Raw genomic sequence first — 17852 nt, 5'->3', positions numbered from 1 at the left:
GTATTTTCTAAAAGAAAAATATAGGAAATTTTTTCCAGTTTACAAAACTTTGATTGTTGATTTAAAATTCATAGATTTAATAGACTTGGCGGAGGGCAAAGGATACAAATTAATCGCATCCTAATGTCCACATTTTTTAATCAGGTGCATTTTTCATTCAAGAAAAAAACTATCGAACCCGCAGTTAGAGTACAGGTTGATATCTGTCGAAAATGTTTTTGTCTATGCAGCGTCACACCTCCAAACGCAGTGGTAAAGAGTTTCTAATACGACATTGACATACAATTCAGCTAGCAATATGTAAAAGGCTATAGGAGTGTGTTCGACTTGCAGCGCATTAATAGAACTAATTATATATAATTCAGCTGTGCCGAAAGGATGCAAGACATTTTACATGAGCCTAAAATGTGGCAGAATAAATTGCAAATAACGATCACGGATACGAATTTTGTAGGTAAAAAACAATGCTTGCTCTAAGCGGCAGGACTTGCTTTTGAACTACACTATTTTCACCTACAATTCACTTAGCACTCAATCAACGATGACATTCCAACCTCGAATTTAAATTCCAATGATTATTTCTTGACCTGCAACTTTGAGTGAAATAACTCACCTTGACAAAACATCTTATCCATTTACCATAAATAAATTCCCTTGCAAAATATTCGCCAGTACTTACCTCTAACGATGGCAATAGCCCACCGCCTCTTCTTCCACACGGTCAGAGTGTGCGGTAAAATCTTCACGACCCACTGGAGCTCCGGAGAGGGCACTGCAATCCGGTGCTGCGGGTGACATGGGTGAGAAAGTGGGAGCTTTTCCGGGTTTATCACTTCCGGAATATCGGGCGGCAGGTCGTTGGGTGACGAATGAGTGGCGTCATTCCCAGACGTGTGCAGTACGGAAGGGGAGTACGCGGGGAGAGGTAGGACGTGGTCGGGTGCGGGTGATGACGATAGCGTTAGTCTGTCAGTGTCATGGGAGGAATTAGGTTGGTCGTCAACATGGGACTTAGTGATTGTCTGCTTGGATACTGCGTCGTCGAGTTCAAGTCGTTTGCGTTTGTGAACTTGACACTTGGGGACGCGGCCCGTGCGAGGTCTGCCTCTTTCACCAGCTTCCATGCCTGCGACAATGAAGAGACATTGAAATTTAATAATTGAGCTCAATACAAAGTTCAAGCATCATTGGATTATTAAATTATAAAAAAACAAGCATAAGCTATTTGTTGGAATAAAGGCTTTTCAAAAATCAAATTCAAGGCTGCTATGCGGTTCAAACCAATCGTATTTCTGAACAGATAGCACATCATGTTTTCTCGAGTAAGAGACAAAAACCCGTGAATTTTCCTCTCTGAAAAATTTTAAAAGCTGCACCTCTTTTGAAGTTCCTCGCTTAGAAAAGCAGAGAAATAAAAGCCTAAACAGTCGTAATAAGGAAAACTCAGATAACAAACTTTGCAAAAAGAATAAAAATTAAAAAAAAAAAGACTTGACGTACATGATCGCACCTGAGAAACCTCGGGAAGTGCGAGTCTTCCTGACCGATTTACTTAATTAAACAAAAATGTTTTTAAAAACTTCACAGTTTACACGTGGAATGAAATACCTATATCTTTTCCAGACTCGGTAATCACTCTTTACGATTCTACCGGGAAGAAACTTGAATTAAAAAAATTCCGAACACTTTTCAAAAATACGGTCATTAATTATAGTTTTTCCGGATTTCCGATTAAACTTGACTTTATTGGCAGAAGAGCGCAAGCGTCATCGCCATCATATTTTTATTATATTAAATATGAAGGGAATAAGGGCAGTGGGCAGGCGGAGTGCCAGAGCTCCGGAGCAGGAGGGAGCTGGTGACATGATAGACCACTTATGTTGAGAGCCAAAAAGCCCCACAGAAAACAATGCTGCGCAGAGCTGCTGCAGCGAGTGCAGCCTTCCCGCTACAGGCTAATGGCGAAACCGAGTACGACGCTGAACTCCCGCTGCACTTATGCACTATGAACCATACTAAATGAACTCTGGGTTAATATACAGAGAATTCAAGAAGAATTTTGAGACCAAGTTCCCAATGAGTCTACCCAGACAAAAATTTTGATGTTATCGGTTGCCAGCGTGATGCTGGATATTAAATCCACTTGTTATATTATCCATTCCAAAAAAGGTTGATTAATTCTTCCTAAATGCATGAAATTCTTTTTAAATTTTAAGATGCAATAAGGGATACTAACACTTCAATGAAAGAAAAACGAAATGTGACCTTTCCATTGTTTGAAAATGCAAACCAATTCCTCCATGCATGCTTACCTTTTCGCAGACAAGCACAGAAATCTACACAAATTTAAAACTTAAATTATAAAAACTGGACAAATTTCGAACTTTCTGGACAAGGAAGAGCGATATTAGCAACAGTAAAAACTCCTCAGTTGACACGGAAGCCTCAAACGCCATGAAAGGAGCGAGATTAGGAGAAAGCTCAGCAGAATCGCCCCAGCACGACAACAACATAACAGAAATCGTACAATTTTCCTCTCAATTTAGCGCACTTATTTTTTTTTGGAGGGCGTTCGAGGGAGGCAAGCGACCAAGCAAAGGACTGTATTAAGCGTGAAAGCTCACAGGATGCTTTTTCCACTATATACATCTTACATTTATAACCAGAGACGTAGCAATCTACGGGATGAAAATATTGTTTAAATCGGTTTATTCGTAGAAAGAACACAAATCGGTTTATACGTAGAAAGAACACAAAACGCCGCAACTGTTCGTTCATCTCCGAAGGCAGCAGTGCAGTCGCTCCGATCCGCTTTATTCTGATAAAACTGTGACAAACGCTAAGAGTTTACTTCCTGAAAACTTGCTATATAATAACACATGCAAAACTAATGCAATGAGATCAAGAGCCATGAAAAACGTGACAGAGAAAAGATAATTAGTCTAACGACCAAACTAAAGTCGTTATTCCATTATAGTACTAACATTAAGAAATATCAAGCAAGGTTGTCACATGTAAACGAATTCGAAATTTCAAGGAATAATTAATTGGAAAACTTTGCAAGGTATACTTGTAAAAATAAAAACACAGCTACATTATATAAAGATATGCATAAAACTTGGTATAAATCCAAATTATTTCTAACTTCTAAGCAAAGACCAAATTGTTTTTAGGCAAGGGTTAAATTATTTCTATGCAAAGGCCAAATTATTTCTACGAAGGTTCTAGTACGCAATTTTAGTTCTCACAGCGTACGAAGCAAGTAGCGGCACACAACCGTGGCAATTTTTATTGGAATTTGGATGTGAACTAAATCTTCGGAAGAGAAGTGATAGCGGGTGGTTCAGGGTAGCGGTTTACACTAAGTTAATTACTACTAACAAATTCAAACAACATCCAACGGTGAATTTTATGATCAACACAGTCAACATACACTCAACACATGAATTTCTGGAAAGCAGTCACTAATCATGCTTCGTTCTCTAAAATTAAAGACGAGATACTCTATATAACATAATTATAATATACTCTATATATATAATACTCATAATTCATTGGTATTTGTTCCGGACGTAGCACTCCAGGCAGTGCCTCACCATACATACAAAATTAAAAAATGTAAGTCCTAACCAACCAAATTAGACAATAAGGAAAGAAGTAGAGGTAAATGATGGAACAAGCCAAATGTATATGAATCGAAAAATTGAAATAATGAACCCCCGACAGTTTCGATTACACGCCAGTTATAGAGTACTGCACAATTATAAGCACGATATTAGGAAGAGAGCGCGAGAGTTGCTAGCAGGAAGCCCTATAAGCCCAAGCCAAGTTCTGTGAGTCTAGGCTAGCGTGCTGCGCCTTAATGAAATCTGTGTGCGCCAAACCAAGACACTAATTGCATGAAATAATACGTAAACCCAGTGATTCTCCGCCATACGCAGTCGGACCAGGTCCTGTACACCAACACGCCAGTCTAACCTCAATGTTCGCCACAAGCGTTATAACAAAAGCTCTTACAGACGCGATGCAACAATGTTTTGATGTCCGCAATTGGGAAAAATAATAATAATAATAATAGTAGTGATAGTAATAATAGTAGCCAGTAGTTATTTCTACAAACTCAAATTCAGAATGCCATAACACGGTATTCCGTAAGGAATGTTTATGAGAAATAGAAACCTATGTACGTATATCTCAAACATAACTCGTTCAGAAAAGTACCAATTTTGATAAATTAAATTCAAATAATGTATTTCAACCAAGAGAACCGGATCAATTAGTCAAAAAAATTAATACCTCTGGACATCTCAAACAGACCTCACTCAAACCTATATAGATTCAATAGCGTTAATTTCGAATTATTTCTTGAAATATCAACCTATATATGACACCCCTGCGGTCTAACTTTAATTGAAGGGCGTGATTAACATGGGCTGAAGAGAAGCCGCGCTCCCTTATAGTGCTGTCACTAATCATTTATTTTTGTCGTCTCGTCCATTAGTGACATTTCGCAGTCTCTTCCACGCAAATGGCGGCATGTAAAAAGGATCAACACGAGAATTATTAATGCGTAGTTCTAACAGAAAGTCTCTAAAAGTCCGTTAGTCAGAATTTGAGATGCAAAAGCTTGATTTTTTCGGATAATATTTAATGAATTTCCACAAAAATTTTTGCAGAGCATTTTTTAGTATGTGATCAATAACATAATCAAACAAGGATCTTAGGCTAGTGTTAAATAGTCGAAATCCCGAATATTGCAGATTCTGGAATATATTAAATAACATCTCAAGTTATAAAAATGGCCTCGGTAACAAATTATTTTTAAAATGCAGTAACATTTTGACATCTTGAACCATTCAGGTTTTCAGCGTTTAAACAAAATTATTAAATATGTTTTAGAATACGTACGGTAATGAATAACTGCATCAGTTTACTTCTGTCACTCTACAGATCAACTTTAACTTATAATTAACGCTTGATGCATGGATAGTTTTTCGTCATGCACAAATCCATTCAAAATCTGTCCAAGGTAAGAAATTTGATCCAACATTGAAATTGACGTTTATATGAAAAATACGAAAAACCTTCCACAATAGGAAGAGCACGCTAACTACTTGAGCATAATTACAAGATGAATCCACAATCACGAAAATTTGAATTTCATTCAAGAAAATGATTTATTGGGGCCATTCGAGAGATGCTCGACCTCTTACCAAAAAAATATCAAGGACTACAATAATATGCAAGAAATCTTCATCAAATTTATCGCTCCTGGCGCCAGAAGACGGAAGGCACAGACCCAAAAAAACGATCACACATCAGTTGCTCCGCACAAAAGCAAGAACAGAACAAGTGTGCCATCGACAAACACTGAATGCGAATGAAAAGAAGAGGTCGATCATGAGTGAAGGATGGCTAAAGCTGCTTCCTAAGATATGGCACTGAAGAGGAAGGAAGAGAACATAAAGTGACACACGCCCTTACTATTCATAAGCCCTCAGAGTCATGGAGTTCCGAGAGGAACAACCTAACACCGTACTCGATTTAGTGTTTCCGTAAGCCATCATAACATATCAGCCCCCGGTGACAATCGCTCGTTGATCTTTTGGTGCACTCAAAGCTATTCCAAAGCCTCCGAAAAACATCTATTTCATCTTCGATGTAAAAGAGACACGAGACGAAGCAGAAATCTAAATGCAAGATGCCACACAATTTGCACCTAGTACAGTGGTCCACGGAAATCGACCGTTTGGTAAGTTGGTAACTCGACACAATCAGAAGTCGACATGACCTAATATAGCAAGATCATAGCGTCATTAAAGCCTTACATACTAGGTGTGGGTTACGAGATGTTTCAATATTCATAGTTCCGCGTATACTTGCTGGTCCAGAAGCTAATATAACTTTGTTGTGACCTATCACTGTAAACTCCACCATCCAAGAAAATTTTGAGAAAAGAGTAGGCAGAAATGCTATCATAATCATGTTTGCCATTTTTATCCGATTGTGACTGGATAGTTTACAGCACTATTTTTGACGACCATACAGGTTCGATATAAGGACCGCTACGAAAAGTATGTATATTACATCAAATAACTGTTTTTTAAAAGTTGTTAATAAAAAACATACTAAAATACCCTCTCGAAAATATTTAAAACCCAAAGCGACAAATCTGCCCAAGATGAAGACATCTACAAACAATTGAATGCACACATCACTGCCCCGACAACCTCTGGTACTGTGAGGCAGTCGGCATAGGCAACTCGTAGCCAGGCTACCGACACGCCGAGCCCGCCAATGCAACACAAAATTTCATTACAGAGCCCAAGAAGAGGCTCAAGACTTTACGGAGGGAAATTGTTCTAGGCACAGAAAATGCTTGCCGCGGGAATTCCAAAGCTCCGCGAGTATCACTTGAGAACGCTGTATAGAGGCCTAGATTGCGCCCGAGATTGTGTACACGAATTCGTTGTCATTGTGGTACAGTTCAGTATGCATGGTTTCCTGCTCGATACGTTATCATAGCGTTCAAACAATACTTTTTATAGAGTTCAAACAACAATTGTTGCACAAAAAGGAAGATGTAATATAATCTATCGCAAAATGATTTTTTTGTTAAAGAGAAAATTATGTGTGTCAGTACCAAAAGATGCACCTGACGATGCATACGAATAATAAATTCAACCTGTTCGTCAGAACACACGATATAAATACATAGCTTAATCGATGCTGATCATACCGTACCTCGATATGGTTACTTATAAACATCCTACTAAATGCATTGACACTTGCAGCGACGCGAATCACCTCTATGCGTGCTTATAGAATGTCCGATCGATTTATACATGAGAGAGAAGTTTATACCAATAAAAACGTTATAAATCATGTTACATATTTTAAATTTTGTTCTTTGGTGATTAAATGCACTGTATTCTAGGGTAGTATGCTGCTTCAGCGCGACTAAATGAACATCAGTTCTTGCCATCTGCGGAAGGGAACCAATTTCGTTACATAAAACAATATAAAACGACAGTTTTCTTATTACTTGAATTCTTCTTTGAATTAAAAAAATGTCATCACGCATTATTTGCAGCAATTTAAAAATAAGCTCAGACATAATGACATTACCAAAATAATCAACATTTTTGTTTGTCATTCCACGATCTTCTTTAAGCACGCTTTGCGTCGTGCGCCATGAAGTCAACAGAGAAATGTACACTAACAGAAATGAGAGAGGTTTTGCCCAAATAGCGATAAACTTTTTTCACCCTCATGTGGGTATTCTTGTTTGGCCCGCCAAAAGAGCGCAGCATTGTAACGTCCGCTCTATGCTAGTGCTGCAAGAATGTATGCCATGTATAAATTCGTTTTTCTAAGTGAACTAAATGGCAAATTCAGCGACATCAAACATTAAACGTTCGTTATCTACGAGCCGCAAACTCATCGGGATGCTAGATTAATACAGGCAATTCTGAAGTAAATTCGGTGTTGTTAACTTGGCGCGGTGGCTGCCTACGTAAGCCTACGCAAATATTGCAGTGACTGAACGCGGCGATGTAGAAAACACCGAGATGGTCTCAGCACTGCCCCAATTTGCCGCTACATGCGTGTGCTCGCCAGACCGAGATCGGTCCCGGGCAATGCCAGACGCCACCCTGGATGTTTTTCAACGTTCAACATTGTTAAGCATAAAGGGACACGCAACACGAGGTTGTAGTATCATAATAAAATAGAGCAAGACCAAATATGAGGGAGTATGTTTATCCAATAATAATAACGTAAATGAAAACCTGTTGGTTCGTCTTCGTTCGGGTGGTATCGGGGCCACATTCGTGAAGCACATGCACCCACTCGATGACGGATGTTTTATTTAATCTTTTATTTACTAACGATAAGACAAGTCTTTAGGCCTTAAAATACTAGCAATGATTACGTTCAAAGTTTCTCGAGGCAAAATGTTAGGTCATTTAATGCCATTAATCGAGTTTGGGCCAAAAATGAATCTAATCTTGCTCCAAATGAAATTAAAAAATTTTATTTTTTGAGATAAATTTGGAAACAAAACGAAAATTGCATCATATATCATTTGAAGTTTTCTCTCAAGAAATATCGGCACGCAGCCTAAAAAAGTTGCTTCGAGGCAAACCCGGCAAGGGGAAGTTGCAATCCAAGACACACCAAAGAACGAAGACTTTTAAGAAGAATCGCCAACTTGTAATTAGGTCAACGTTTAATATCGGAAAGTGGGTGGAGAACAGGAGCAGTCGGCGGCGGCCGCAGACCCGCAAGTTATGGCAGAGCTGTCGTGTACTCAGCAAAAGATCGGGTAAAAAGTTTTAACTTTAGAGAGCCCGCACCTCTAGGGAACGCGCGCTACCACGGGACTTGTATCCTACCTGCGCGCGCTGGCTCAAATATGCCGCTAAATAATAACATTTCTCGCGGGGGTAGCGTAACATTTTATTTTCAAACCACGCCAGGCTGAATTTCTGGCGCGCATTTAAAAAGTGGAAGTTTACGAGAGAGCAAGACTGGAAATTTATGAGTCTAACGCGCAGAGATTTATGCAAAAATATAGCCACGCTTGATGTACGTGAGAAATTCAGTAAAAGATACGGGGGAATTATTATTCATTGCAATGCGATTTTCATAAAAATTCTATTATAAAAAGCATTCGGTAGTACTTGATCGTTTTTTATAATATAATTCTTAATATCATGTGTAAATTAATTATATCGACGATTTAAATATTATAAAGTTCCGCTGTAAAGCTAACGGAAAAAGATAAAAGAAATAAATCGGGAAATTAAAAGAATCAAGGTACGAAAAGAAAAATTTGTCGAGACAAAATTGATTTACGATGATTGAAATTCCAACCTTCGTGCACAGCGAGGGCAAAATATGCGAACATACAAGCATAAATTTATATTAGATGGAAGAAATTAATTTTTTACATACGTGCGATCGATGACCAGAGAATTCGTTGATTTATATTATCAGTGATTGGAACTTTTCTTCAAATGACGTTAGATTAAAAGGCAAGTTTCAGGAAGTAATTCTTATTTATTAACGACGTTTCGAATGCAACAAATTCGAAAAAAAGGAATGCATTATGCTTGTCTGTCAGACGGTAGAATTTTTCATTCATAGAATTTTTTCTTAGTCAGGTGTGGGAAATATTTACTTTCTGAGCCACTATTAACATCAATGACCAGTGTGGCATATATGATAGAATTTCCAAAAAATTATGGGTAAAAACATCAGCATTAAGGGACTAAGACTAAGAAAGAGTTCTATGAATGAAAAATCGGAATTTATCGTCAGTCAATTTTCCCAAAGTCAGGATTGCATTCAACGAATTCTCTGGTCATCGATCGCACGTGTGTAAACATACAAGCATATTGCATATGAAACAAAAACAGACTGATAAAAACAAGACAATTGCAAAAAGCGCCGGAGTGAAGATGAGGCGCAAGGAGCGAAATGTTGCGGCGCTCCGTGACCGCGAGACAAAGCGATGCGACGCGATGGTGGCATCAAGAACATCCTCTGGCACGACACCAGCGAGCTCAGCGCCGATTGAATCTAGTAGGTATATAAAGCTGACGCCGAGTGCTGCTTCAACATCCGCATTTGTCAGCAGATAAATAAACAGCCACTCCAAAATACCCCGATAAATGTTTCGAAATTCGATAATTATATCGTCTTGAACATTGTTTCTTGATAGAGTTTATCACAACTGTTTCAATTTCAGCGTTATAAAACTTTAATTCTGAAAAATTTCTACGGGCCAAAATATTCGTAAACGTCACAAATAGGCTAATAAATCACAAAAATAGGAAATATGCTCAGGTCACCGGGAGTCATGTGTTAACGTATATTCTAAATAAGCAAAATAAGTGCACAATTGTCACGAAACATCCAGGAGAGAAGAATTACAACAGACGAATCTTCTGGTCTCATATAGAATAAACTTCACAACATTACTCTAGCTTTAGTCTCCAAGAGAAGTTAGCCAAGTTCACCCAAGTTTACAACTTTTAAAGAGAAGATAGAGGGGAACTTTGATATCGCTCTGTTTTTAAGAACTGCTTTCAAGAAATCTAATATTTTTCGACATCTTCACAGAAGAAAAATGATCTTTCTGCTCATAGGCCTTGAGACCGTAGCTCCGTAAAGTTAGTTCCCATGCAACAGAAATATTCATCAGATCAAAACAATGAGGTATTTTTATTCAATTCTGCCAAAGTCTGATACTTCGTAATTAGAAACCGTAATTTATTTCACACGCTAAAATCAAACCATGCAGTAATCTGCCCTCTGGCATTATTTTATACCTATATATTTGTATACATGGGAATAGCAGAGCTGTAGGTTCATTGCATTTGTGATTTTTCTTCTTATAGGCTAATTTTGTTTCTGCTCTGCACCAAGCATTTTATTTCAATATTATTTTTCAAAGCAAATTAATGATGAAGCTGTAGGGGAGCATTTTTACGAGTTCAGCATTAAGGATGCAGGAGTGACAGATGATCGAGAGCAAGTCAAACTAATCAAACTTTGATGCTTGTCAGAGCTCAGCTAAATTGTGTTTAGACGTCTCACATGACTCATCGGAATTGGCTGGTGAATACGTCAATAAAGTTCATATCAAGTTATGATGTTATAAACATATATTTATATCTTTGCAGCACTCCGCATTAATATCACTTGATCTTTTGTATACCAGAGATTGAAACTATATATATATAGCCAGTATTACATCGAAAAAGTTAACAGAAATATATATTTCCCCGAGTCAGGGGTTTTATTTTCATAATTAATGTAGGTACCTAATTTTTTGCACAACAAGAAAGTTCAAGGGAGTGAGCAAGAAATCAAGGGAGTGTACGACTTTTATTGAATTTCTTATTTTGCACAGAGTAGGCCCTGTGGTGCCAATGAATAGGGCAGTTTGGGCAGAACATGTCTTATATTTTAAACAATGTGTTCCTTGTTAATCCTCTACCGCCTGACATGAGTAACCAGAGCAATATTACCACAAGCCTAGTTCCCAAAAAGGATCAGTTCTAGTGAGCACGAAATGACTTGCACTAATGGTTGCCACCACGCATGACAACTTTAAAATGTTTAATGTTTTGTACATACCGTATGTTCTCAGGTTGCTACACTCAATAGTTTGCATATAATTTAGGTTGAAAGTTATGGTCCAAGGAAAAATACAAATGCTCAAGCTTGCAGTCTCGTTTTTACCCATTCCTACGGCCCTTGCTTAATTTCTTCAGGGAAATTTATGAAAAATGGCTCACATTTGCCTATCATTATTGAAAATTACCCTTAAAGCTGATTTTTTTACCCATAATTTTTTGGAAATTCTATCATATATGCCACACTGGTCATTGATGTTAGTAGTGGCTCAGAAAGTAAATATTTCCCACACTCGACTAAGAAAGAGTTCTATGAATAAAAAATTAATCAACTCATATCTCTAGCCTCCAAAACCAGATTGCTCTTTGGCAACACACGAGCATTAAAATTTGCATCATTAGAACAACTTTCCAATGCATTTTCCTTTTAATATCTCTGTATCTATACATATGTTTAGCAAGAAATCTTGTAAGCAAAAGTTAGGTATGCAGGTTTTGAGGAATTTTCAAATGCAAAATGAGCTCTCTGAAAGCAATGGTCCATGCAATTAATGCAGGACTATATCTCAATCTGATTGATTGGTACAGATGGCAGCCCAGAGCAGGTGGTGGCTGCCAGCTTTGAAAGCAGCAATGGTCACTAACATGCCAGTGTCCATGGCCACAAGGCAGAAGGATACGATCATGTATGTCATTGCATAGCTGCAGCTGCCACAGTTTTGGCAGTAGCTGATGTTGAACCATGTAGTCACTAATAATCTATGTGCATTGCCATGTAGTGTGAGGTTACAATTATATCATTGCATAGCCTTGGCTATCAGTGGCAGCAGGCATTGAGATATGTACAGTCACAAATATGCATATGTGAATGAATATAGTTACTATAATACATTTGAGCAGGATGGAATTCTAAATTTAAAAAAAGCATTCCGCCTTAAAAAAAAGTTCCAGGCAACTAGAAACAGGTTTACAGGCTGTCAGAAATTGGCTTTGGCATGAATGTTAAGTCAGGCATCACAGAGAAGGTCCCAAGATTGTTAATTGCACGCGTCACTCACAGATGAGCAAGAGGGATCTACAGAAGGAAATACTATTTACTCTTAACATAATGGTTTCAAATTAAATATAAAAACATTTATTGCACCTATTTGTTACGTCAGCTTTCAAATTGAGGAGAAACTCATTGGCAATTGGAGAAACTTATTGAATAAAAGGCAATGCACAATGACATCATCAGATTCAGACATGAAACTTGACTCAGTAGTCTCAGTTGACTGACTAGACTAGAGCACCTACTAAAAAATTTAGCATTCAAACCTTTAGATTCTGTAAACCTTGTGATTTCTACATTATTAGAACTTAAGATGGCTCACAGAATATCACATAAAGTTTTCACTCGATTATCGTCTCAGAGTATGGGAGTTTTATCTGCAGTTAATGCAGCGTAGTTACCACACCCACCGAGCGCGTAATGAGAACTAACCAGTAACCATCATTACTACATTTGAGTCAAGTCAAAAGTTTTCCTGCCACCTTGTTTGTGGCAAATATTTTTTTTACTACCTACAGACCTTAGCAGAAGGAAGTTGAAAGGAACTTTTCAAAATATCATTTTTCACTGTTTTTTTTCGGGAATTTTTCAAAGCTAGTAAATGTAGTATTTTTGAACTTCTTTTATACTACATAGATAGGAAAAATGTTGACGTTTACACCACTATATTTAGTTTTGCGATATTCCAATTAGTTTTGCTACTAAAACAGTTTTACACCGTGTTGGAGGACTGTCCCAAGTTACCCCGCCCGTCCCGAGTTGTCCCGGTTGATGGTAGTTACTAATACATGTGAGCAGGATGGAATTCTAAGATTAGTGGTTCATTTAAAAAAAGCATTCCGCCTTAAAAAAATGTTCCAGGCAACTAGAAACAAGTTTGCAAGCCGTCAGAAATCGGCTTTGGCATGAACGTTAAGTCAGGCATCACAGAGAAGGTCCCAAGATTGTTAATTGCACGTGTCACTCACAGATGAGCAAGAGAGATCTACAGAAGGAAATACTATTTACTATTAACATAATTGTTTCAAATTAAATATAAAAAACATTTATTGCACCTATTTGTTATGTCAGCTTTCAAATTGAGGAGAAACTCATTGGCAATTGGAGAAACTCATTGAATAAAAGGCAATGCACAATGACATCATCAGATTCAGACATGAAACTTGACTCAGTAGTCTCAGTTGACTGACTAGACTAGAGCACCTACTAAAAAATTTAGCATTCAAACCTTTAGATTCTGTGAACCTTGTGATTTCTACATTATTAGAACTTAAGATGGCTTACAGAATATCACATAAAGTTTTCACTCGATTATCGTCTCAAAGTATGGGAGTTTTATCTGCAGTTAATGCAGCGTAGTTACCACACCCACCGAGCGCGTAATGAGAACTAACCAGTAACCATCATTACTACATTTGAGTCAAGTCAAAAGTTTTCCTGCCACCTTGTTTGTTGCATATGATTGATTCTTCATGCATGAATAACATTTATGAAGGTTATTAAACCATTTTATTGAATGTCAGTTACTGAAAAATTTGTAATATAGAAGAATTCTTATCTTTCATTTTTTTACACAAGTATATTGAGGTTGGTATTCGCGATTGCAAATGGAAGGAGTTGCATGTCTCAGCTGAACGCAGCAGCAATCATTTTTGTATTTGTGGATTGAATAATAGGCAGTTTTTCATGTATTTGTGAGTGAATGTACATAGGTAGTGAAGATGTTATACTTTGCGATTTCCATTGATAGTGACATGACTACATCATTGTCTTACGCACTTAAAAAAAGATGCAAATGAACTTATTCAAGCGTGTTGTACTTCAATGAGGTGGTCTCATTATTTAATTGCCTCTCAGTTCCTGGATGATATCCCTTCAATTTCTTTTAACACACTTCTCTTTAACTTCACTTCTTGTTTGTTTGTATGTCTGCTACAAATCTTATAATCGATATTCAACACACTTCAATCTCTCCAATCAATCTTAAATTTGGCACACTTGTGTAAAGTCAAAGATAGTGTATGAATCAATTGACAGAATAAATAATTTTGAAATTTTAAATTTTTTCATTTATAAAAACAAATTTAAGAATTACTTTTTTTTAATATAGGTATGGAAATAAAATTAGAAATTCATTGTATATGTGTAACATTGTAGACACTGTATTCTTTAGAAATGTTGTCTTAAAAAAAAAGTAATTTTTAGATGCATATTTTTCAATTGCTGTCCATTCAATTAAAAATTTCAGGATCTTTGTTTGAAATTATTTTGTCATTGCAAGAATTGCTGATGTTTGTAATTAAAGTAGAATTAAATTATTTCATCAGTGCGTTAATATTGTCTGCATTTGCGGGCAGTCTAGGTATTCTAGCTTTCTAACACTAATTGGATTCCAGTGGCTGTGACATTGCACATGTTCTAGCAATGATTGGATTCCAGTGGCTGTGATCTTGCACATGTTCTAGTGATGATTTAATTCCAGTGGCTGTGACGTTGCACATGTTCTGATACTGATTAGATTCTTGTGACTGAAGTTGCTTGCGTTCAAGCGTTGATTGGATACTTGTTACTGTGATAATGCAAGCGCTGTTTTTCCAATGAAACAGCTGTGGCAGTTTGCAGAGACTCATCAGTGATGATTAGTCTCTGAAAGTATACTGAAAGTGGAGAAAGTGAACTGAAAGTGGAGGTATGCTGGTCTTTCCAGATTTTGAGGTCCTACTTTTCAATTTGCTATGTTTACCAGTTAATATATTACCCCTTTGGAATTCCACACTGCTGAGTGAAAGTGAGTGCAATGTTGAACAAGGCAAATTTACCTTGCATGAAATTGCAGTGTTAGCAACCATGTTTCAACCCACTGTGCAGAGAGTGAATGAAGATTTAAAGACCTACGGCGACGCATTATCGGCAAAATTTTCGCCTTCAGAAGATCTTGCCGACACATTTAGATTGAAATTCTTGCATTTAATATATTTCTCAGTCTTCATGCATGAATAACATTTATGAAGGTTATTAAACCATTTTGTTGAATGTCGGTTACTGAAAAATTTGTAATATAGAAGAATTTTTATCTTTCATTTTTTTACTTTAGTATATTGAGGTTGGTATTCGTGATTGAAAATGGAAGGAGTTGCATGTCTCAGCTGAATGCAGCAGCAATCATTTTATATTTGTGAATTGAATAATAGGCAGTTTTTCATGTATTTGTGAGTGGATGTACATAGGTACGGTAGTGAAGATGTTATACTTTGTGATTTCCATCGATAGTGACATGACTACATCATTGTCTTACGCACTTAAAAAAAGATGCAAATGAACTTATTAAAGCATGTTGTACTTCAATGAGGTGGTCTCATTATTTAATTGCCTCTCAGTTCCTGGATGATATCCCTTCAATTTCTTTTAACACACTCCTCTTTAACTTCACTTCTTGTTTGCTTGTCTGTCTGCTACAAATCTCATAATCGATATTCAACACACTTCTATCTCTCCAATCAATCTTAAATTTCACTGAGGGAGAGGGAGTTTCTTTACTGAGTTTGCACATGTTCTAGTGATGATTTGATTCCAGTGCCTGTGACGTCGCACACGTTCTGATACTGATTGAATTCTTGTGTGGACTGAAAGTGGAGGTATGCTGGTCTTTCCAGATTTTGAGGTCTTGCTTTCCAATTTGCTATGTTTACCAGTTAATATATTACCCCTTTCCCTTTGGAATTCCACAGTGCAAGTGAGTGCAATGTTGAACAAGGCAAATTTTCCTTGCATGAAATTGTAGGGTCAGCAACCATGTTTCAACTGTTTTTGGCATATGGCATACTTTTTTTCAACATATTTTGGCACACCAAGCAGATTGATAAAACAACAATATAAAATCCTAAGCACCAGGCATATTTTCCTGCACAATTGTTAAATTGAATTATTGGGCAAAATTTTCTTCCAATTACTGGTAAAAACAATCATTTTACAGATAATTTTCAAACATCACAAATGAAAATGAACTGTTTTTCTTATTTTTTTAGAGATTAAATTGGAAAAAGACATAGAAAATTCTAAATTTAGCTAGGTTGAAGGCTTGTCTGATTTACATTGGTTTCTGCCAAATTTTCCAGTATGCAAAATAGCATATTTTTTATATGCAATTTTAGAAAATAGAGCATGAAATCATTGTTTTTACAGATGATTTTAGAAAATTACAGGCAAATCGCTGTTTAAAATTGGTTTTGGTTTCAATCCCGTTGCATAGGAGACATTTTCCATAGCTACTATGCATAGTGGCAAAGCAGAGAGTTTTTTAGACTCCCTCAAGTTCATTCTTGAGTCCTATAAGTAGACAAGCAAAGTATCATGGATACCAGCATTATCATACATAAGAAATTGGTTTAAATCTTTTGTAAATGACAAGATTAAAAATGAACTGATTCTAATAAATCTCTGGTTTGTCACCATGCTACTATGATGATAGTACCTACTTGTCATGTGAGCTTTTTCACAAATTGCTCTTCCAAAATTCAATGGTGATAGGGCTGGATGCCAGTTACATAGATTACAAAAAAATCTAGCCTGCAAGTTTATTGTGAGACTGAGACTTACCTGAAAATTCATGTAACAGCAGCATAAATAAAACTTTATGTTGGCATTGCCATTGCACTGATTGTAGAGTACCTAAGTCTTAGCCTAAGTGATTTCAAACTTCTTGTAACATATAAAATGGACAAATTTTCAATATATTTCAAAGTTTGAAAGAACAAAACCTGAAGTACTGTTACTGTTAGTGTCAGATTTCTGTGTGTGGCTTTCTGCTCTGCGTTTCAATAAGTTCAATAATACAACACATTTAATTCATTTGTGCTGCTGCATAAACAGAAAATCTATCGTATAAAGGATCCTTGAACTGAACAGAAATATAAATTGTGAATCACAGTTCTCATAAATTGCTCAATTAAACTAACCAAGCACAAGAGCACCAACGCGAACTTCGGATGCAACGCTCAAAACGCGAGTTTATTGACATGGCATCTTCAATTCGGGACAATCTCGGGACACTGTAAACAATATTCCTAAAACGCCTACGCGGACGGCTGAACAGTGCAAGAGGTTTAGTGAACTTTTTATAACTGTCCTATTTTGCGTTGAAGTTCACAGTGTTATTGAAAAATCTCTATACATTTTTAATTTGTTGAAAAATATAAATTAACTCGTTTGATATCAGTGAGATATTTTGCTGATTCAAGTACTAGTTTGTCTCTCCTGGGCCTCACTCTCGTCCATCTGTTGGCGGCACAATGTCGCACCGACTTCAGGTTCGTTCGTGAGGTTTTAAAAAGATTTGGTTAAGTCAATAAAAACCTTTGTTATGAATATAATTTGTTTTAAAATACCGTCCTGATTTCAGAATTTTCCAAATAACTATTCCCGAAAATTTCTTCTTGATCTGGTTTATCAATGTTGTTTTAGAAAGAATTTTTTTGAAAATCTAAGAATTTCTAAGAATTTAGAAGAATTTCTAAACATTCTAAGAATTTAGAATGTTTAATGCCATTACTTCGTTCAGTGATTGTTATAAAGGTGAACGAAGTAATGGCATTAAACATTCTAAATTCTTAGAATGTTTAGAAATTTTTCTGAATTCTTAGAAATTCTTAGATTTA

General features: G+C 36.7%; 1 protein-coding gene across 1 annotated transcript; it reads right to left on the bottom strand.

Annotated features, from left to right (window-relative positions):
• Nucleotides 1-679: 679 nt before the first annotated feature.
• LOC108677116 lies at nucleotides 680-17235 on the bottom strand (the record flags this gene model as incomplete). Its single annotated transcript, XM_018165269.2, has 2 exons — nucleotides 16795-17235; nucleotides 680-1126 (listed from the first exon to the last, which is right to left on the bottom strand). Coding segments are annotated over exons 1-2 (472 nt in total), but the record flags the coding sequence as incomplete, so codon positions are not given.
• Nucleotides 17236-17852: the final 617 nt, after the last annotated feature.

Source organism: Hyalella azteca, unplaced genomic scaffold (assembly GCF_000764305.2).
Source record: "Hyalella azteca isolate HAZT.00-mixed unplaced genomic scaffold, Hazt_2.0.2 contig15836, whole genome shotgun sequence".
Taxonomy (NCBI): Eukaryota; Metazoa; Arthropoda; class Malacostraca; order Amphipoda; family Hyalellidae; genus Hyalella; species Hyalella azteca.
Note: the sequence above shows the minus strand (reverse complement) of the source record. Positions and strands in the feature narration are given on the sequence as shown.